Source organism: Tauraco erythrolophus, chromosome 1 (genome assembly GCF_009769465.1).
Source record: "Tauraco erythrolophus isolate bTauEry1 chromosome 1, bTauEry1.pri, whole genome shotgun sequence".
Lineage (NCBI taxonomy): Eukaryota > Metazoa > Chordata > Aves > Musophagiformes > Musophagidae > Tauraco > Tauraco erythrolophus.
Window position 1 is genome coordinate 70,095,384 of NC_141465.1, and position 23,109 is coordinate 70,118,492.

General features: G+C 39.4%; 1 protein-coding gene across 1 annotated transcript in view; it reads left to right on the forward strand.

Moving 5' to 3' along the window:
• Positions 1–23,109, forward strand: part of COL4A1 (collagen type IV alpha 1 chain) — a 131,579-nt gene that overhangs the window by 63,406 nt on the left and 45,064 nt on the right. The window contains exons 3-16 of the mRNA XM_086610839.1: positions 12,442–12,531; positions 12,622–12,666; positions 14,231–14,275; positions 14,384–14,446; positions 14,548–14,601; positions 14,746–14,772; positions 16,111–16,194; positions 16,307–16,369; positions 17,418–17,453; positions 18,002–18,043; positions 19,632–19,721; positions 20,328–20,363; positions 20,510–20,569; positions 23,038–23,082. Coding sequence (XP_086466965.1) covers positions 12,442–12,531; positions 12,622–12,666; positions 14,231–14,275; positions 14,384–14,446; positions 14,548–14,601; positions 14,746–14,772; positions 16,111–16,194; positions 16,307–16,369; positions 17,418–17,453; positions 18,002–18,043; positions 19,632–19,721; positions 20,328–20,363; positions 20,510–20,569; positions 23,038–23,082 — 780 coding nt within the window. The remainder of the gene's footprint in view (positions 1–12,441; positions 12,532–12,621; positions 12,667–14,230; positions 14,276–14,383; positions 14,447–14,547; positions 14,602–14,745; positions 14,773–16,110; positions 16,195–16,306; positions 16,370–17,417; positions 17,454–18,001; positions 18,044–19,631; positions 19,722–20,327; positions 20,364–20,509; positions 20,570–23,037; positions 23,083–23,109) is intronic.

Consider the following 23,109-nt stretch of genomic DNA (forward strand, 5'->3'; position numbering starts at 1 on the left):
TGCGTTTCCTCGTTGAAAATCCCACTTTCATGCTGCTTCTAACTGTTTTCTCTCCTTCCAGGCATATATGGCTACAAGTTTTGTTATTGCTTCTGCTGGAAGTGTTTTTGAGAATTTTGCATTAAATTTGGCTTTTTACCCTTTCTTAATGAGATCCAAACTTTAAGAGAATTCAGATCTGCTTTTCTGAAAGTCAACATCATATGGCCAGATGTTTTCAATGACTAACATGAGTTATGACCTTTCACTGATAATATAGGTCTAAAATCTGAAATAGGAGGCAGCTGAGCAAGGAGTATCAAACAACTGACTACCACTAGTATGAGATTAAAAAAAAAAAAAACAACCCAAAACCAAACCCCCAAACCACTTTTTGCTCTTGGCTAGAAAGACTAGAAAGTGACTTAAGGAGATTATCATATTACCGTGTTTCCCTAGTAATAACTATATATGCCCAGGTTGCTTCTTGTGAATATTGCTACAGAGAAAAGATAGGCAGAGACTGATTATTAAGTGCATCAAATATTAGATTCTTGTGTGGGAAATGACATATCACAGAACCATCAATTATAATGGCTGGCTTGGTCTGAGATCCCCAGCAAACACAAAATAAATTGAATTCCAGAATGATTTAAAGAAGCCTTAGGGGTAAACTACAAAATGTAGCTACTGCCGTTCCCCAGACATATGCTGTCCCAGACTTGTAATCTACACCCACAAAACCCTATCTGCATCGTAGAGTATTAATGGTATGGGCAGAAAGATGAACATACAGAAAGCAGAAGATGACTGCGGGTGCTGTCACGCATATGACCAGATACTAAAAAACTGCAAGCCGGGGCATAAGTTTTATAGTCACTAGGTAGTCAGTAGACTCTGGAAGCGTGACTGTTTGCTTGGACAAAATTATAGATTTGGGAACATTCCAAACTACATGTGGGTATTACACAGGCACTGGATAGCTCCACTTCCCAAGCAAGCAGATTTCAGAGAAGAGGAGATCTTGTAGGTCTTTTCTCATCTTACTCTCATCTCATATTTGGGAAACTTTAGTGACTTCACTGAAGGCTTGTATCTGTCAGATCAAAATCATTGAATCATAGAAGGTTTGGGTTGGAAGGGACCTCAAAGATCATCTAGTTCCAACCCACCTGCCATGGGCAGGGAAACCCTTCACTACACCAGGTTGCTCAAAGCCTCATCCAACCTGGCCTTGAACACTTCCAGGGATGGAGCATCCACAACTTCTCTGGGAAACCTGTTCCAGTGCCTCACCACGCTCTGAGTGAAAAATTTCTTCCTTATATCCAATCTAAATCTACCTTCTTTCAGTTTAAATCCATTGACCCTTGTCCTATCACTACATGCCCTTGTAAAGAGTCCCTCTCCAGCTTTCCTGTAGGCCCCCTTTAAGTACTGGAAAGCTGCAATAAGATCACCCCAGAGCCTTCCCTTCTCCAGGCTGAACAACCCCAACTGTCTCAGCCTGTCTTCATAGGAGAGGTGCTCCAGCCCTCGGATCATCTTCATGGTCCTCCTCTGGACCCGCTCCAGCAGCTCCATGTCTTTCTTGTGTTGGGGACTCCAGAGCTGAACGCAGTATTCCAGGTGGGGTCTCACGAGAGCAGAGTAGAGGTACAGAATCACCTCCCTCAACCTGCTGGCCACACTTCTTTCGATGCAGCCCAGGACACGGTTGGCTTTCTGGGCTGCCAGTGCATGGTGCCAGCTCATGTTGAGCAAGTCCTTTTCCTCAGGGCTGCTCTCAATCTATTGTCCACCCAGCCTGTCCTTGTGTTTGGGATTGCCCCGACCCACATGCAGGACCTTGCACTTGGCCTTGTTGAACTTCATTACGTTCTCAGAGGCCCACCTCTCCAGCCTGTCAAGGTCCCTCTGGATGGCATCCCTTCCTTCCAGCCAAATAAGGCCCTGTAATCCTTCGAGAAAGCATAGTGAAGACATACACTAACAGCAGTTGTACAAGTGTAAATTCAAACTCTGTGAGGCAAGAGAGCATGTTTTATTCCATGAAGAAATGCCTGAGATTACTATACCAACACCTTTACAAAGAAAGATATGCATCTGGCAACAGCTGCTTAAAAGGTCATATTATGCCAACTGAAATACTGTGTGAAAACCTTCAGAAGTCAGCTCTGGAAACTACATATGAGCACACCCCATCAGATAGTATTACTAGGGTATCTGCTTTTATAACACTCTTGCCATAGAGATAAATTAATCAGTGATTCCACTAGTTTGTGTTAATCAAAGATGCATACTATATCGAGTGCAAAAATATATCTTAATATTGGAAACATTACCAGAGACGTTTGGTTTCATTTGGGCAAAAGGGACAAATGATTCAAATGACTGTCTCATGCGAAGAAAATCTGATGGCTCCAGATGCCACTTAGCAGTTTGGTCTGTCGGCTGGGAAACTGTACAAAACTTTCAATACTTAGCATACCCCATTCAGTATTATTCAAAGTCTTTTGACACCTCGTTCTTTTCAGCAATAGCAGCTTTGTTGGTGTGTTCTCTTTATGAAACATAGATGTTCTTTTCCCTGATTTGAAGTAAAAGGATAATTTTACCCTGAGTGACATAAAGAAAGGGTAAATCAATAGAAACACGCTACTGTCACTGCAGAATTGACACAAACATTGTGAAATGGCCTGATTTTCAAAACTATTTATAAACCACAAGTCTTCTTGAAGAACATCAGATCTGCAGCTGATCCGTATATTTGCTTATTTTATTATGGTCTTCTGATTTTCCCCATTTCAGGAATGATTAGGTGATTTCATGTTATCTTTCAATAGCAAAACCGTCTCTGCACCCCACCTGTCATCGGCACCGTCGGCCCTCGGGAGGGGCCGGGGAGAGCTGTCCCATGTGGCTGTCACCATAGCGGCAGGGCTGTGTCACTTCCTCGCTGCGCCATGGGCTTCATGTGTTCTGACCGGCCCCTCGGCAACACATCTGTCGCCTTTCTTTTTTTTTCTTTTTTTTTTCTTTCTTTTTTTTTTTTTTTTTTGTAAAAAATAAAAACTTAAAGACACCTGTTAAGCTGTGCACCACCAACTTCTGGTTGGCATTCACTGGCCAATAACAATGCTGCTATCCTCCACAATGTCAAAATAAGGAAAATGTTTGCTTTTCATTATTATTACTAATGATTGTTGCATCTTCGACAACTTGATCTGCTTAGGTTGAACAACCCTGAAGGTACTAGAAAAAAATTATATTGTAGTGTCTGTTGTCCAGTGCTTCTGGTTGAGTCAGGAGACTCTAGGGATTAAATTGAAGAAACGCTGATTTATACTTTTGAGGCACAACATTGTCTGCTCTGCTTTCTGGTATTTTAATGATAAGAAGTCAGAAGCTAAAATATTTCCTTTAGCTTTCGTGGAAAGATATTTCGCTCCTATGCAACTTCCAAAATGTTCAAAACTTTAGAAATGCCATTTCAAACCTAACCCCAAAAAGCAGCTGGAATAACACTGTCTGGACTAGTAGTGGCTGTCATGTACTCTCTCAGATATGAGCTACTTCATTATGAGAACTTTATTGCAGTCTGTACTGTCTAGGACCAGCTGCCCATGTTTTTACTATTTATGGAAGAGATTATTTTCTGTAAATATGTCCATGACAAACCTTTGGCAAGAAAATAAAACTTGCATGTGACGTAACATTTCATTCCAGGTCTAGGATCTGAACAAAAATAAATTTAAAAAACCTGAAAAGTTCAAGACTTTCTTTCTTTCTGCTGTTTCATCTTTAAATGTGAGCCTTTAAACAATGCCAAATGCAAACAAATGCTAAATAATTTTCACTAATGAAGAAGGAAGGGCGGGGAGTATTTTTACCCCTTATATTCTTGGGCCTTCAACACTGGAAGTGGTTTAACACAATGTGCAATAAAACAAAGGAAGAGTTACTCAGACCTAATGAGTTCAACAGATGATTAGAAGGGGTGGGAAATATAGTACCCTTTTGATTCAACCTGTCTCCAGGTGATAGAATTTCCTTCTTTTTGCACTGCAAATGTATTCGTCCTTCAAACATCCTCTTCCCTCCTGGTTCTTTGAGGTTCTTCTATTCCCCAGCTTGGCTCTAACTGATGGGAAGAAGCTCCTTGACCCACTTCTGGTTTAAAAAAAAAAAAAAAAAAGTTTGGAAAACCCATGCATACCTTTGGTAAAAGGTTTGTGTGACATCCTCCTGAAATGTCATGAGCTCTGTGGGTTGTGGGTTTTTTTTTCAAAAATCCAGAAAAGTTCAAACATGAAGACAATGAACCACATTGGTGTCAAGCTGCCAAGCTTTGTGCAGACAAACTTCCACAGCTGGAAAATAAAGTTCACTTGCTGTCTTTTGGCTTCTGCTATCTGTTAATCTTGTCTTTGTATTCCTGTCCTTCATATACCATGCGCTCAATCATGCTTTGAGGTAGACTACTTCTGGCTTATAAGATATTCAAACTAGGGATCATGCATGCTGTCCTTTGTGAATGAATGAAAGGCGCGTGTACCTCAATAAACTTGAGTGACTTTTTCTTCTTTTTTTTCTTTTTCTTTTTTTTGATGGAGGGAAAACAAGCAAAATAGTATTTTGCTGTAAGTGCAAATATGTTCCTCCTCAGGATCCTAGCTACTTCTGGATCTGCAACGTTTATCTACACTGGAGTCAAATATTACACAAAAAGTACATCAGCCAAAGACACACAAATGTAAGAAAACACTGAGAGCTGAAGTTAAGAGTGTACATGGCTCAAGCAGTCCAAAAAAGTGAAATTTGGGCACCTCCATTGAAGAGACTGACTACTGCAGTTGGAAAATGAGGAATAACTGTGGGGCAAGCAAGAAGACGAATTACATGAAGAAGATTTGGCAATTATGTAGGGAGGGGCCATTACTTATAGCTGATTTAACTGAAATTGTACGATGCTCACAGGCAACCAGTTGCTTGACACTAATTCAACAGAGACCAAGTCTGTAGCCATGACTGCCTTTCAAATGTTAACTTCACTTCACTCAGCTTATTTTTCTTCTTATTCAGCTTCTAAATCAAATTCAGACACACTGTATATCCACCCGCTTACTTGCACACCATCTAAGCATATACATACTGATATGTAGAGAAAAGATTAATCAAAGATCGTTATTTCTATTTTTATACTCCTGGGAAGCACTTAGCAGCTTCCTGTGGAATGCTCTGTGCAGCCATGAGGTGACACTGAAATATGCTTTCAGTCTAAGCATTCTTTCGTGTTTAGGAGGCAGGGGCACAGGCTCAGTCCCTGAACCGTAAACCTGAACAATGTTTATACTGATAGATTCACTATTGGAGGTTTGGGTTCTTTTTGTGTCAAGCTGCGCAGGTTCCCCAGTGTTGTAAATTCGTGATACTCGGGAACGGATGATACTTTTATAGTAGGAAGAGTAATCCTTTCAGGGAGTGAAAAACCAGAGCTGAGTGAGATGCCATCGTTTGGCATCGTTTGGCAGCTTCGGCCCCTGTGTATGCGAACCTGTATGGCACTGGCTTTTGCACTGTAAGTGGGTGCTTCTCAGTGTTCCCACCTCAAAGTGCAGCCTGCAAAATGATTTAACTGTGGGATCAAAGGAGTCCCATGGGGTGAAAGTCATCGAGGAGGGAGCAAAGGCAGAAGGAGATGGCAGAACTAGCACCGTGGTAGAGAGGGCATGACTACCTGTTCCCAGGAGCTGTTGGAGTTGCTCTTTGTTGACCTACACATCTGCATATAACATAGAGCAGCCCTGGTAATGCTTGAAGTTGTGCAGGGGACTCATCCAGCCCACAGCCAGCCCGACTGTGGAGCTGTGCAGGTGATGTAAAACTGTCATGACTGCTCCTTCTGTTAGTCAGGCCAAAAATGCTGGACTCATGTTTCCACATGACGTGAGCTTTCTCAGATGCTTCCTAGCAGTGCAAGAATCCAGACTTTGCTGACTCTCCCCCCTGCTTACCCCCTGGCCCCCCTCTTCCATTCTGCGTGCTGTCAGGGGCTCAGCCTCAAAACTTCTGGGTGAGCCAAGATTTTTGCAGAGCTCCTACACAGATTCTTTGCATGTCTTCACAGTTAGGTTTGTGTAATTAATTACTTGTTACTTACGCGGCTCCAGAATCGTATAGCTATAGCACAAATAGATTCTAGTGCTGAAGGATGTGCAGTGGGAATTTTGTAATGTTAAGCATCCTTAGTGCATTTGAGGACGCTTGCCCTGTGAGTATATAGCAATAATTCTGTTTGACTGATATCCGCCTCACACTTTCAATAAAATACTGAAAATGGTAAGTGCAGCTGAGGACAAACAGATGATATATGTTGTACGTGTTTATTTTAATCCTGGAAGATATTCAGGGCCGGTGCTCCCTCTGGTGGTTAAAAATACTCTTTTAATAAAGAATTGGGTATTCCCCACCTCTCTGTCTTCGCTACCATAACACTGAGGCAATTACAATTCTGCAACACATGTTTAAAAGAGAGCGGAGAGAAGCACAGTGACTTGAGAGCGCTGCTCAGATCGCACAACAGCCTTTCCCACTGTGCGGTGTAATTACCGGTCTGACACCTCGGAGCCAATTCACTTGAGTGCTCGCAGATGTGTCAGCCGAAGGCACAAACACAGAGCCTGCGTTCACCTCTCACGTGGCTTGGGATAGCCTGGGCAGAAACCATGTAGTGCCTTGCAGGGCTGTTGTGCTTCGCTGTAGATTTTACAAGGTCACTCTGGAGCATCAAGGTGTGATGAATGTTTTGGATGGTGGGTTTTCTTGTTAACAGTTGCCCCTAGGTCCAAAGCTAATTTATTTCAAAAGCAATGTTTGAGACGGTTTCTAAAATAAGGCTGAGGATAAGCGAAAAATAGGAAAGAACACTGAATTGTCAGGCCCTATTTCTCTCTTTTTGGAAAATTCATCAATTTTCGACTCAAAGCAGTTGCATTTCTTTGCCACACATGTCCTTGGTGGCGTTTCAGTTCAATAAGCTTTTGGGGAGAGGGAAGCATGTGTGTTCATGAGAGACAGAGTCTGAGCTTATAATGACATTGGAGTCAGCAGCAACACTGGTCTGAAGACTACTTCTGCAGCAAGGTCAAGTATTTGTTGGCTCCCAGCTCATTTCCTCTTGCAGCGAAGGCACAGCTGAGGAGCTATGGTGGATGAACTCCAACAAACCCCACTGTGCTGCTGTGAGAAGCTGCTCTCACTGTCTTTCTGCTCTGCATCCTGCATTGATTAGTCCTCCTCGCATCGGTTTTGGCAGCCGCCTGGCCACCTGATGAGCTCCTCAGGTCACTGAAGCGAGAGCGAGCTCACTCGCTAAAGAAAAGTGAGTAACTTTAGTGAACTGAACTGGTGCAGTAGAGGCTGAGGGAATCATACCAGCTGGCATAAAAAAGGGTGAGGTGGCATCATCCCTTTAAAAGGAGGAGAAGGAGAAGAGCCACCTTTGCCGAGTAGATCAGCTCAGCTGCCTTTTGACATCTCTGACTGAAACTGAGTTTTATGTCTTTTCAGCTGAAGGGCAGGCACGTGTCTGTCCTGCCATCTGCAGGGCGATTGCTGGCAGAGGCAAATGAAGCATCTTTCAAATGGCTTTGGAAAGATCTGCACGTTGTTATTCACCACGTGCCTGAGTCTCTGGAGAGCCTGAGAACATCATATTTGTATGCGTCCAGACACCCTGTGAGCCCGCACTTCTGGAAACAGTTGATTTATATCCATTTTACCAGTCTCTGAAGTCTCAACTCTCCCAGTCTAGCAGTCCCTAGACAAAATAATAGGGGAAGTAATTTATAATGGGGTGGTGATTATTTCCTGCCCCTCAGCACTTAATTTATTACAGCTGAATCTTCTGAAACTACTTACTTCATGTGAGTCTCTTGCATAGCAATCTGGAGTTGTTCCATGTGTCAAACAGGATTTCGTGGCTAATTTGGAGGGGTAGGTGCCAGCGGAAATATCAGCCCATGTAGTTATACTCTTAACAGGTTCACCTCTGTTTAGAAGTCCCTTCAATTGCTTTTAATTTGAACTACCTAATGGAAAGGCATTTGGTTGCATGTCACAAATCTTGCTTATTAAATGAGTGTCTTCTTACGTAGAACCTCCGCATTTTCAGCAGCTGAGTGGCAGAATATTCATTTTTGTGAGCTGTGTAATGAATTCTCCTTTGTGCTTTCTGACAGTTTGCCTTGAATCAGCAGAGGTACAGATGACTTGGTACATCTGTTTCAATTTTTGAGTCTCATGAATTGATTTGTAAGAAGCAGAAGCTCTTTCAATATTACTTGCCAAGATTTTACAGCTGTGAATATTGGAACTTGAACAATACATAGTCCCTTGCAGTTAGAGTCTCATGCTCTTCACACATCACAGCTAGAAATCTCAGTCTCGAGCGAAAAATAAGTGGGGTAGCAGCGGTGATCTGGTGCTTGCCAGTTTATGTAGTGTGGGTGCTTAATGAGTTGCAGCATAAATGTAGTGCAAACACGAGCTGTTGGGCTGTTTGGCTGAAACATTCAGTGAAGAAAGGAACTGGGCAGACAAGCAGGGAAGTGATGCTGCTCAAGTGTTTCCTTGCAATGCAAGGCATCTTCAGGACATGCTTATGTCTGTACTGCGCAACGTGATAAAGCAATAGCTTCATCTGAGCTTGAAGTTCCAAATAAGCCACTTTGGTTAGGAAAGCAGCAGTACAAGTATTGCTACCTCGGTGATCTCTGCGGACTAATCTACCCAATGACATTAGGACACGTGTGAGCTCTGCATTCACGTGACGTTACATCTTCTAGATGGTAGAGTTTCTGTTCTCTCTTGTTCAGTGTAGATACTTAGAGACTGATAAGAGTTTTACTGTAATTTAGTGTAGTTTCATTTATGCAAAAAAAGCCATCTTGTGGTGGAAGTTGGTACTAACTGAAGCAGGAGCACTGAAGTTAGACCTCTGTTCATCAGTGCTGCTTCTTTCCTTACAAATTTCGGCAAGCCAGTTTTCTAAGACTATCATACAAAGAGGCAGTCTGATACCTGGACTAAAGAAAGGGACTGGAACACAGGAGGCATCCTTAGGTCTGTTACTGGGTCTTGGTGGAATAAGTTGTCCTAACTTCTCTGAGTTTCCGTGGATGGCTTCGAGGACTAAGATCCCATTGACTGTGTGGCTTGAGACTGCTCAGGTTTGAGCTACTTGCAATACTTAGCTTGGACTACTTACCCCAAACCTACTTTACAGTAAAATCAAATGGGAAGGCCAGGTAGAGAGAGAGATGTAACCAGTGTTTAAGTCCATGCTCCCCTGTTAGAAACGTTCTAAGTGGCCAACGTGGCAGGTTGCGTGCAGAGAGGGATCCGTCAGCTCTCACACCCACAGTTGCTGTTATGTTTACTTCCCTCTGACAAACCACAGGCAGAAAGATGAGCTCAGTTTCAGTATGAGAAACCGTGAGTCTGCAGTATTTGGGACGGCACTCCACATGCTCGGAAGTTATGCTCTCCAGGCCTTTGGACATCCAGTAGCTTGACTGGATGTCCAGAAGTCTTGGACAAATAGCTGGTTATTTTTCTTGTTGGCCTAACTGTTCAAGTCAATAAAATAAAATGTTTCTATGGAAACCTGGATGTATCTTAGCTCGAAGAGACTCGATGTTGTCTCGGCTCTGCTCCTGCAGCTATGTTTTACCCCTCAGACAGGGCAGCCTGGGAGGTTGAAGACAGGCTGGAGAGAATTGACTATAGTTGCCTTGGAAGCCCAAGCTTTTATTCGTTTCAGCCTTGAGTTAACCTCCTTGGCAAGCTGAAGCACTTATTACCTTAGTGAGTGATTTACAGGCATGTTAAGGCCCTTTTACAGTGCCAGAACAGTCTTAAGGGAGCCTTAGACTAAGTGAAAATCTGATCTGTATATCTCAGTTTTATCTTTCCTTAAGAATGTAGGAAAGACTATTTCCTTGCATTGCAGAGTGCAGTGGTTCAAAGTGTGTTGAAATCCTCAGATGGCCAGAACTCCTGAGCGCATGAAGTATTAGCTGTATTGCACATGACTCATATTTCTCCGTAGGTGTCAGAATAATCTTGTTTTCTTCTCATTTGCACATATTGTACTTTTCTTCAGCAGTGCAAAACCCTGTTTTCTGTACTTGAGTGTCTTCTCCCTCCTTAGTCCATGTTCCAGCAGGTCATGAGAGCAAGTGCCCAGGGTTCAGTGGAAAATCCTGGTCTGAAGCGACACAACATCTGGTTTTGGACAGATACATGTTACTGCAGTGCCAATTAGCCAGCCAAATTATGGGTTTAAGAACTTTAGTAAACTGTTCAATGTTTCAGATAGCTTTCAGATTTTAGGATAATTACTTCAACGTTTTTTCAGAGACCTGGATCTCAATGCATTCTTCCTCAAAATATTTTTCAAAACAGTTCTAATTACTTTAGAACTTGGACTAAGTACTTTTTAACTCTTACAACTGACCTAGAAAGATATTTCTTCAGCTGTTCTGCTGTTAGGTTTGTTTTGCTGTGTTTTGTGTCTAACACACTGCCTGGGATTTGGGTTACTAACAAACTATTCTCAAACCATGACAAAGAATACTGCGGAGCAAATAGAGGAAATCATGTCATTTTGGCACTTCAAGGAAAAACCGATTGTTTGCCACAGAAAGAACCTTTTTATTGAAAAAAAATAGTTTTGTGAGAGGAGGGAGAGGCAGCCGGAGAATTTTTCCTGGCACGAAATTTTAATAAATGAATGTTATTTTGATTTCGCTGTCTCATGCTCTTATCATCTGAGTTATTGTTTTCTCCCCTCTTTCCTCCTTGGCTCTGCTCTTCTTACCGGTTAGTCACCTTTCTTCGCCTTTGTCTCTTCATCTTCTTAACAAAAACCCAACCAAGGAGCTAAAAACCAACATCAACTCAGTAACTCCACAAATATTCCAATTCCTCTCACCTTCTGAAACTGTAACTAGCATCATGACCATGGGTCATCCATGGTTTCCTCTGCCTGCATATCATAACCTTCTCATTGCAAGATGCCTGTTATACCTACTCGAAGAGTGAGCTCTCCAAGACTTTGATGTTCTTCTTCTCTTGTGTGCTTAGTCCTCAGCTGACTCCTGCAAGTTACCAGAATATTGCTGGGAATCTTTGTCCTGAGCAAACAGGAGAAAAGTTTCTTGGTATTCACCATCCTAAAATCCAAATACTGAATTGTTTGTTAATTACAAATAGCAATCTTATCTCTCACTGTTTTGCTGAAAATACTTAAATCTTTGCGTGGCTTCCTTTTGTGTGTTTTGAACCTGTTTGATTTTATTTCCTTGTTGGTATCTTTTGAAAATTGGTCTGTGTTTTGAGTTTCTAAAACAGACGTCGTATTTTTTCGTTGTTGTCCAAACCTGCATGCCTTTTCCTTTTTGCAGTTGCTCGCTAATGTTTTATTCATCCAATATTCTCACATTTTTTGAACAATGTGAAGTGTTTCTCCCTGTTTCACATCACACCTTGAAAGTACAACTCTAGTTACTTTCTATGTGGAACATTCGGCTTTTGATTTGCTTGATTTGCTGTTTTCAGACTTTGACATGCATCATTTTTTCCCACTTCCCTATGCGTAGATTTTGCAGCCTTTATTCGACAGTTTCCCTCTTGGTTTCACTAGGAGTCACAAGTATAGTGAACGTATAATAGCTGCAATATTGATCTAGAGTGTGGATGGATTTTCTGCCTCTGGATTTATCTGATTTAAATGCGTTTGGGGTTGTAGGGAGAGGGACAGAAACGTAGATGTCCTATACAGCATTAAAGAAGAATCTAAAGGATAACACATACAATCTGTGCATGCAACTTCTTGGGCAGATCCTGTATCTTGAAGCACTCTGACTCTGAAATTCAAGACTAAGTGACAAGCCTGGCCTCCAAAATCTGCTGTTGTGAATGATATGTAAGAAGACGCGTGGTATCAACCATTCACACAGTGACTGAAAAGTGATATTTGTGGTTTTCAGGAATTTAATTGCTGATTTGGGGTGTTCGATTTTCTATCAGGATTTAGCAGTATCTCTATAGGAATGCAGATAGGTCTTATTAGAGGGAAAGTGGCCTTTCTCATCCCAGGGGTATAAACATGCTATGAACAGTGCTACCAGGGAGACAGCACTCACAGAGAAAAGGTTTCATCAACATTCAAAGAGTGCTTTGCCATTATGCCATACTCGGCCTCCACTAACCTGTTATTGAACCAGAAATATTTCTTTGCTTATAATAATCCTTCTTTCAAATACCAACATGAAGTGTTTGCTTGCACATGTAGCTTCTTACCACCTGACAGGTTTCTTGAAACAGGGAATATATGGCTTGCTTGAAGAAGCAGCTTCAGTTGTTTAGTTGCTAATGAGTTTTCTCCTTCCACAGGGGGAAAGAGGCTTACCGGGACTACAGGGTGTGATTGGGTTTCCTGGAATGCAAGGACCTGAAGGTCCTCCTGGGCCACCAGGGCTTAAGGTAAGAACTTAAGCTTCAATATTTAAAACACTCAGATTTCCCTAAATTGTTGTCCCTTGGAATGACAAAGCTATGTCTTTTCCTTTGCAGGGTGATACTGGAGAACCAGGACTGCCAGGAACAAAGGGAACGAGAGTGAGTTCTAACTTACTTTTTTGCAATTCTGATGATTATGGGTTTATATGTCTTTAACTCTCCATGGCTGCATTCAAGTGCAAGACGAGGTTGGTCTCTTCTTTGAGTTAATCAATGGCATCCCCTTGTGCTGCATAGTAATTTCAAAATTCTTGCTTTTACCTTTGAAGTTCTTTCTGCATTGGGCAGTCAGTGCCTTTGTCTATTTGCATTTTCACCTGATACTTACTGCTGCATCAACAGCACTGGTTTTAATATGCCTTTGATATCTTTCTGACATACGGAGAGGCTTTTTTCCAGCTTGAATATCAATCAACCTTATTACCTCATGCAAAATTCTCCTTTACGTTTGCCATCTGACCTCCTTGAAACACTCCAGCAGAGAAGCTGACACACCCATGAGTGCATACGTGTTAAAAATGTGCATGGGGTGCAGAGCTGAATTAAAGCCAGGGTCAAAGATCTCTTGACTTTGCTGGAAGAGGCTCTGAATATGCCTGTAAACTTCCTGTTGTCATTTCTGTTTAATGTGGCACTTTCATAACACTTATTTTAGCACATTGTATTTGCCAGGGCCATGTCTTTTAGGATTTTGTGAGGCATCAAGTCATTCTGAGCATCTTCACGTTTTGTAATGTGATAATGAAAGAGGATTCGAATGACTTGATCAGTAATGATGCATACATTTTCAGCTACACCCTGTTGTCCACAGATTTTCAAAATGCCATCTCAGTTTTGTTCTCCGTTTGTCTGCAGTTGCTGCAGCACATTTAGTTTATTGAATCAAGTGCAGTGTATGAGCTGTTGCAGAGAAGATATTCTGTAAGATCAAGAAATCCTTGTTTCAGTCCATGATGTATCCTGAGTGGTAATGTAAATTGGCATCTCCTGGCAGTCATATTTGTGTGTTACAGTGCCAGTAGGCTGTATTTTAGCAATTATAAAGTTTTGGAAGATACAAATATACTAAGCACAGGATTCCCATACATCTTTTCTGCTTCACAATACATGTATTAGGAAATACTGCATGAATAAATAAGATGGTAGGATGAAAATGATGTGCCAAATCAAACTCCTGATTCATTACAATGGAAAGCTGTTCAAGGAAAAAGAGTTATCTCAACCTGGTAGGTTTTTTGATAATAAAGATTAATTGATACATTGATGTGGAGTGTGAAGGATACAGAAGCATCTTTACAGTGCGTTAACATCCTTTTCTGCTATGAAGAGGTGTCTACAATAAATTTCATTTTGCAAACGATGATTGTGAGAAGACAGCACCTCTGCACTCTTTTATACCTGAACATAGGACTCCGGTCCAATTCCTGTTGAAGGAAATGTATATTGCTGCTTAAAAAGTTAAAGAAATACTCAAAGTTACTTTCAGTTATCGATTATTATGATGCCATGTTTCAGAAGTTTTGAAGATTAGAGATATTTTGTTAAGGAGATTTAAAAGAAACTGTTACTTGATTTTCGACTGTCACCACTGGAGAGGCAACTTGTGCTACAGCTTGTTCTTTTGTGGATTTGTCATTTAATTTACGGTTTTTGTCAATTGCAGGGTCCCCCAGGAGTATCAGGCTTTCCAGGAAACCCAGGCCTTCCTGTACGTATGAAGTATATGTATTTTTACAAAGAAATCAAAGTTTTAATCGTGACACCTGACCTGGATTGTTGCTGATATTGCTAATTTCTTTACTTTCTTTTCATGTAGGGCATTCCTGGACAAGATGGCCCTCCTGGTCCACCTGGCATTCCAGGATGTAATGGCACAAAGGTGACATTTACATATGTTTATAACAGCATTTCTATGTTGAAAGAAAAATATATCTCAAACATATTCTCCCTAAACAAAACCAATTTCTCTGTTCCCTTCAGGGTGAAAGAGGTCCAGTAGGTCCCCCAGGTTTACCAGGACTGACTGGGAGCATAGTAAGTAGATCCTTTCACGCATGACTTGCTTGTTTCAACCCTAATTCTTGAAATGCAAATATAACTATATGAAATTACATAGAGTAGGATATGTAAAATATACAATACTGAGGAAAAATAACATCAAAAATGTCTTTTCCACAGGGACCCCCAGGACCTCCTGGAATGAAGGTACATTTTACTCTTAAGTGTGTTCATGTCCTGCTTCTAACAATAATAATTAGGGTGAACTCTACACCCTCTAGGACTAGCAGTCCTTACTTAAGGACTGAAAAATTGTACTGACCTATTTCACTTTGTACTCTGTTCTGCAGTCTCACTAAATAAAGACAGTGGGGCAACTACCAGTTAATACCAATTGAACATATATGTTGTTCCATGCAGGTCTTAAATGTGTAAGTATTACATGGATTACAACAGAAGAAAATAGCACATATCATAAATTATTTAGAAGTAGTATGGTGGCCACCCAATTGTGCATAAAAATTGAGACAGATTTTATGGTTCAAACATTTGGTTTTATATTGACTTTTCATTTATCTAAATAGTTTCGAATAGATAATGTTTGTGGAAGAAGATCATACAGCCCACAATATGAGAAGCATCCAACACATACTAAACAGTTTTCATAAAGAAAAAAATTAATTTATCTAACCAGGTATCTGAGTGTGTTTTGTGAGCTGGAGAATGAGATATTGAATGACAACAGAGAGCTTTTGCTCTTTTAAATGAACAGATATAATTTGGAAGTATAAGCTAAATATAAGTCTAGGTGTAATCTCAGAGTTGTAATGACATGAATACCTGAAGTTGTAAAATGCCATTTTCTCTTTCTCTCACATGGGAAGAACAGACTTAGTCTATAAACTATGAAGTACTTGAATGTTTCTTTCCTAGGCATGTATACATAGGTACACAACTCTTGAAATAAAATCACTTACAATTTTACAACCTTGTACACAAACACAGGAAAAATGGGATCTTTTGCTATCAAAAAAAGAGACATAAAGAAGTGGATAATGATCAGTATGGTTTTATAAAGTAAGACCAAGTAGATTCCTTTTTTGAAGAAAAAGTATGCCATAAATGGCTTTTTACGTCAAAAGACTGAAGATCTCAACCGGGAAAAGAGATTGTGAGGTTACCACTTCTCTCAGCAGCCAGGTCAGATGCTCCAGTTGTGTGGTGACACTGTAGCAGTGATAGATTTAGTGGGAAAATCTTTCTCATTACCCATTACAGTATAGGAAATTAGGCTATGAAGGAAGATTTGATACTGGAATCTCTTCAGGTGGCTTTAAAGGACGTATGGTAATTAAAGTCTTAACTTTTAACATCTCTTACTATGTTTCACCTGAATTAAAAGAAGTAAAGTGACTTTTATAAGTCAGCTTTCCAAATGATTCCAAACTTTGCATAGCTCCGACTTTCCTATCATCTCAATATTAATGTTTTTGAATGTATTTGAATGGATGTTCAAGTATTATTCTTTTTCTTTTCCTATTACAGGGCGATCCAGGTGAAGTGATTGGTCTTTTACCTCCTAGTTTACTAAAAGGTGATAAAGGTTTTCCTGGCCAACCTGGACTACCTGTAAGTCTAAACGATGTTTGAATAGCAGTAAGCTTTAATTAAAATTTTTTCAGTAACATGAAATTATCAAATAAATACCACTTTTTAATTATGCCATTTTAATTTTTCATAGGGTCCACCTGGAACTCCAGGGTTTCAGGGACCAATGGGGCCACAAGGGCCTCCAGGAGAGCCAGTAAGTTTCCTCACATGGTCATTTTCACTTTACTTACAGAGCTTTATTATAAGAGAGTTCTACAAGGTGTGTATAGACAGTGTTTGTTGGGATTTGGGAAAGATAACCTGTGGTTCCAGGCTTCATGTTTAGCCTCCTGGTCTCTACCATGGCAGATATGACTAGGTAACATAGATTTTCAATAGCAGCTGCTGCTACAGTCATCTTCTCTTCTTGCAGACTTGGAGGGTATTTTTGTGTGGGAGAGGTTGTAATAGTTATTCCTCCTTTCCTATCTTCCCTCACTTAATTTATAGAAAATAAACCACAAACCTAACTGCCTGATCTAAATCAAAATGTTTGCCGAGGTTGTTCTTATGGGAAGCCACAATAAGTAGTACTGTGGAAAGCAGGATAGCAACTGTCTTATTATGGTAGTTGCCAAATGATGAAGGCACTTCAGCTATTTCACATTTTGACAAGTCTAATAAATACCTAATATCTCCTCTTCCTCTACCGGATGCAAGTGACACTAGAAAGGATCAGTTCCTTCCATCCGGTAAAAGTCCACCCAGTGTATCCAGCTGTTAAAGTGAGCTGTGCGAGATTTCTTACCCTTCTGAAGAAAAGTGAAAGTGATGTAAAGGAAAATGGTGGTTCAGTTTAGTCAGCATTTGCACTTGCTGATGTGAAAAAGAACAATTTTTTATGAAAGAAAACTGAAGACTAATATTTAGCATGCAAAACTGCAAAACTGAAAAGAAAAAAAAAGTCGGCAATAAAGTTATTTTACAGTTCAGTACCATAGACTTTTTTTTGATTGTCTGTTGTCTAGATGCTGATTAGGTCCAACCCTCTTAACTGCAAAAGAAGATCTGATGAGATATCTTAGACAGACTTTGTTTGATTTTATTATTTATTCTAAGTTGTGAGTTATGGACAGTAGCCGGAAAAGACTTTCTGTCTTAATTTAATGGAAAGATTTGCATTTTGCTGTCTTTAATGAATAAGGCATTATTCCAACTAATGAACTTTATGCATACATATGCTAAAATGTACTCTCTTGTAGGGTCCCCCAGGGCCACCGGGGCTCCCAGGTGAGAAGGTAAGACTCTTTTAATTATAAAAATTAAATCTGTTTGTTTGTTTATTTATTTGGCACATCAGTTCCCCAAAAAGCTGGAAGTGAATGGTCCTAAAGGAGTAGGGTTTTTACACTTCGGGATCGGTTTTTGTGTCTTAATGAGCATCATAAAGAAAGATTTTTAACACCTTTTTTAGATGTTTGTCAAATTTGTTTGAATCTATTATCTCACTTGATCAAATCAATAGTAATTACAACATTCTGTGATTATTTGAACTCATCAAAAAATGTTGAAATTTTCAGTAAAATATTGGGAAAAAAAGCATACTGACAATAAAATCATCTGATAATTTTCATTCTATATATTTTTTTTCACAAACTACTGACTTAAGAAAACAGCAGGGAAGGTTAAGACACAATTATTCATTTGTTTCACACATGCATCTGGAAGACATACCCTGTCTTTTATATCCTCTCTTAACTTTTGCCATGTATGAAATACCTTCATGTATGTGTATGTACACACTGCTGATAAACATTGACTAAGTATGTGTAATTTTTATTTTCAGGGCTACATGGGCTTGGGCTTTCAGGGTCCCAAAGGTGAAAAGGTAAGTCTCTTTTGAAAACTTCTAGAGAACAACTGTCAGAAATATTCTCGATACTTTGTTTTAAATAAATAAACTTGGAATCAATCTACAGAGAAAATCAGCATTGTAATTTTTGGAAGACTTGAGCAAATCTGTAACTTAAACCTAAATGAACAAAAGTCATAAGCGGTTACAAACTTTGTTTGTGATGATATTATACCTGACATTAATTTAGGTCATTATCCAGTTTTCCAGCTGTGACTAGTACCAACTACTTTAATTTGCAGTAAGCAGATCTGGAAACGTTTACTTTGTGTTTTAGGACTCATCATGAGATTTATTTGAAATTGATTTAGTTCTGAGGGATGAAATTTAATGTGCTGTCCAGAATTATCAGAATTAATTGTGGTAGGACTCTTGAGGGCCTGTCTGCCTTATTTTGGATTGGTAGTGTATACTTTTGAAGCAGATCTTTCGGTTGTTCCCTTTCACTGTGTTTTGACTCAGCCAGGAGCAGTTTTCAGAGCACACAGACTGGTTTACTTTTGAGTGAAACTAAGCCAAAAGATGTGCTCCGGGATCCCATTTATTCTCTTAACCAGCATCGAATGGGAGGTAAAACACGTTAGGTTTACTATGTTGCCTCTTCCACTGAGAAGTGCCTTATGTTGCATTTTCAGGAGCCAAGAAATGCATGTAGTCATGGGTTATTTGGTAAACTGATAGAGTGTCTGAGCCCTTCTCCAGAAGTGTCTCAGGAGTGTCATTGACAGAGGCCTTCTGAACTATGAGTAAATTATGTTACTTAGGTGCTGGTTTTTTTATCCACCACCTTACGTATGTGTTTTGAGCGACATCGTTCCTGATGGTAAGGACTTTTTGCTACGTGACACATTGTTGAGATTAACTTGTTATGATAAAATTTCTTGAAAAATGCTGTCCATAGAAGTATGTGGAGATTTCCTGGACTCCTCAAGTTCGTCTTTAGCAAAAAATAAATGGTATTGCTATGCATTACTGCTTGACAGAAATGTACCAAGCCTTTTTGGAGGTGTTTTACTGTAAAAGATAGTGCTTTTGTGTTATGTAAGGAGATGAGGTTCTGACCCTGCTATGGACATATACATACCAAAAAAGTATGATCCACAGTTACTGTCTTGAAGTTAGCCTCTATGGACATTTGTAAAGCTGATGGAATGCTACAGGCTTTGACTAACGTTTTCCTTCAGGCATCGACTTTCTGCACCTGACCTCTTTCTCCCTAATCTCCTTCCTCCTAAAGGAGGCACTAAAAAGCTTTTTTACTGTTATAATAATTAATTGGGTATCTTCCTGGTATTTGGTACTAATCAATCTTCACCCTAAAAAGAGATTCAGAGATCTTTCTTCAGGGCAGTCTCTGTCACCCATTATACAGTTGTGTCTTCTATAACTGTGTATGTAACCCTTTCTCTGTCTGATTTTACTGAAATAAAAATTAAAAAAAAAAACATTTAGCTCTATTTTTAAAAGTGAGTGGTAATTCTCTTTAATGTTACTGGTCTTAGTAACGTTTGTTCTCAGTGCCAGTACTGTTTTCAATGGACTGTCTTGGATTTGGTGTTGACAGGGAGAACAAGGGGTAAGAGGACCTCCTGGCCCACCAGGACCAGCACCACATATGAAAGAAAAAGGGAGTGAAATCATAAGGGGAGAAAAGGTGAGACCTTAGATAATTAATCTTGTTGTACTCGTCATTAAAATATGATCAATAGGAATTAGCAAACATAAGTAAAGCAGGAAAAAGAAATTATTAAGTCACCTACAGCCAATTTTTCAAAAATTTCTCCCAGTCTAGCTTCATGAATTAATTTTGAGTGTTTTTCTAGGAGTTTCTCTGGAAAATAGATGATAAAATGATAAATACATCAATAATTGCATAAATAAGTAATACATACAGCAGAGGACATTTTGAGGAAGGACTGATAAGCGTAGTCTTGTAAACACTAAATACTCTAAAAATTTGAATTAAGTAGCTTGGACTTTTCATATACAGAATCACGTTCATGGAATCTGAGTGCTAATGAATTTTTCAATTATTGAGTTAGTCTAAGCAATATATACTAGTATAATAAACTAGCTTAATGGATTCACGTTTTGTGTTTGTCTAACCTCTTGCACATCTTACTGTTAGGCATAGTTCTTGAAGTGGATAATAGGGTTAAATGTGCTTTTTCTGACATGAAGAATTAAGTGATTTACAACCTAAATGAATAATGGTTAAGATTTTGCTTACTAATCTGATTTTGTTTTCTGATTTCATTAGGGTGACCCAGGTGAAAAGGGTGAACAGGGAGACCCAGTGAGTATTGTGTAGTTTCTTTTGATTACTATAAAAATTGTGAAGAGTAGCATAATGGCCCTAAATATTTTCATAGCTATTTGATAAAAGTAAATTTACTTTAGAATTTGACAGTGTTATTAATCAAGTGTATTTTTATTTTCCAGGGATTGCCAGGTTCAGCTTTTAAAGGAGAAAAGGGTGAACCTGGGAAACCTGGTCCACGTGTAAGTATGCTCAACTTTATCAATACCATAATTACATTTGTTGCATTGTTTCCCTAAGCTAATTAAACTTAGTAACAGTTAGTGAAACAGCTTGTTTGGTACATTTCAAACAAGCAAGTTTTGCTGTAGGACAGGTGTACAAGTCAAATCAGTAGCAACGTGTGCTATTAGTATGTAACATGCTTTCAGATAACTAAAGACATCTGATAGTAGCTTGCAGTGCTGAAAGCAAAGGCAAGACTCCCATTGATTCCGCAAGATTAAATCGTTCCGGAACAGAAGGAAAAGCAAAGTAAAACAAATCACTCTGTTGCAATGACTTTAGCTAAATGGAATGTGTTGAATTTATTTCAAATACTCTTATGTGCAACCTACAAAATAAGCCTGCTTTGCCTAAAGGTACCATTTCTTGCAAAGAAGAGAAATAGAGAAAAAAATTGAGATATACTGAGTTGCTGATTTCTAGCCTGATTGTAGATGCTTGAGGGCATAAGGTCTGTTACATTTGCCTAGTCTGACCTGTATCATAATCTCATCCATACAATTTCTGTAGGAGTTATGCTCTATCTTTCATAGCTGAGCTGGTAGCAAAACCGTACGTTTTCTACATGAAAACGTACCTAGAGTATTGTTTCTCAAATTGCGGGTCTTCATAAACTGTCAGAAAAAGACCCAGCAGCACATCTGTAGACATTGAATTGTACTTCAATCTGAAAAAAAGAAAATCTTCCTCTCTAATATACTTCAAGGTCAAGTGTTCTGTCATCCTTTCGGTAAAGATATGCGATGGGATTATCTGTGCTATCATGTACGTATTTTTACTCTTACAGTGTAAGAGTAAGTGCTCGAAAGGATGGAGGAATGTTGGCCTAGAACTTTTTGAGGAAACCAGAGCATCTTTGATTCAAAGCTTTCAGTTTCTGCAGAGTTCCCTGAACAAAGTTTCTAAGATAATTTATATATAATTGTTGCTATTCAAGGAAATCATAGCTGCTTCTGAAATTCAAATACGGCTTGAAAGATGAACAGATGTTAAGATCTGATATTCTAGTTTCATGAAATGAAATCATATGATTAATTACAATCACAGTGCACGTTTGAAGACTCTCCTGACTTTACAGATCATATTTTTAATTAATCATTATAAATTACTCTTAACTCTTCTTTATAAGATACCATACCTGCACACTTCAGTGGTGATGACCTGTTCATGTTGGTTGTATCATTTTTATCCTTTAATTGTATTGTTTTAGATGGAATTTTTTGATCTGAAACTGATGGGATTATTTTTTAGACTGAATCCAGCACTGTTACTTTGTGTATTAAGTATATGCATTTTCTTGGTTTTATGGGATATATTCATATTGCTTATGATACGCATACAGTCAGTTGTGATCTGATCTAGGTGGTCCTGCTCTGGCAGGGGGATTGGACTAGATGATCCTTTGAGGTCCCTTCCAATCCCTAACATTCTGTGATTCTGTAAGCACTGTGACATCAACTGAAAGCCAGCCTCCAGTGGATTAGTCTGCAAGTCTAGTGCCAGTCCCTTTATGGTCCATAGGAAGAGTAAGGGAATGCTGAAAATGCTGGCAGGGGGACTGGAACTAGATGATCTTTGAGGTCCCTTCCAACCCTAACCATTCTATGATTCTATGATTCTATGAAAAGTAGGTTAGACCATTTAGGTCATTTATCACATACCTGTTGATTATCTCAAGGGAATCTTAATCCCCTCTGTAGGTTAACATATTGGGTGGATGAACTACTTAAGCATATGGTTTAATGGGAGATTAGGGATGGTTGGACTAGATGATCTCTAAGGTCTTTTCCAACCTAGAAATCTATGAAATCTATGAAAATATTGGTCTAATAGTGAATCATTTTGCTCCGGAGGAGGGAGTCGTGGATTCTAGGTTATCATCCACCTTGTGATTTGAAATTATAGCTTTCAATTTAGAGAAAGTGTTTTTTACCGCTAGATTACCACACCATCTGATATGCAGCCACTCTGCAAGCCTTATGCTGAAACTGAGACACCAAATGTCTATGAATAATGTCTATGAATAAAGGTTTTGTGAGGCTGGAGAGTATATATATATATATATATATATATATATATATAAAGGGATTGCTATGAAGGGAAAAGTTTCTGGGTCTGGTTTCAGTTTCCTGTGCTGTTGATGTATTTTGTCTTGAAGCCTCCTTGACTGGGAAATCCGTATGTTATTCCTGGATCTAGGAACAGATTTTGAGGATTTTATTTAATTCTGCAGCTTGTGGGACGTAGAGCAACATAAGCACTAGGCAATCACAATTTGCCTGCTTGGTACCCGCTGCACTGTTAGCACACTTTGGTTAATGCATTACAATAGTGATTGCTTTGTTCTAGTGTTTCACCCACCATATTTAGAAATTGCAATTATGTGGCCATCTGTTTAAGATGAGTGGAACTTGGTATTTTACAGGGAAAGCCTGGAAAAGATGGTGAACCAGGACCAAAAGGAGAACATGTATGTATTTTACCCTATTTCCAGTAC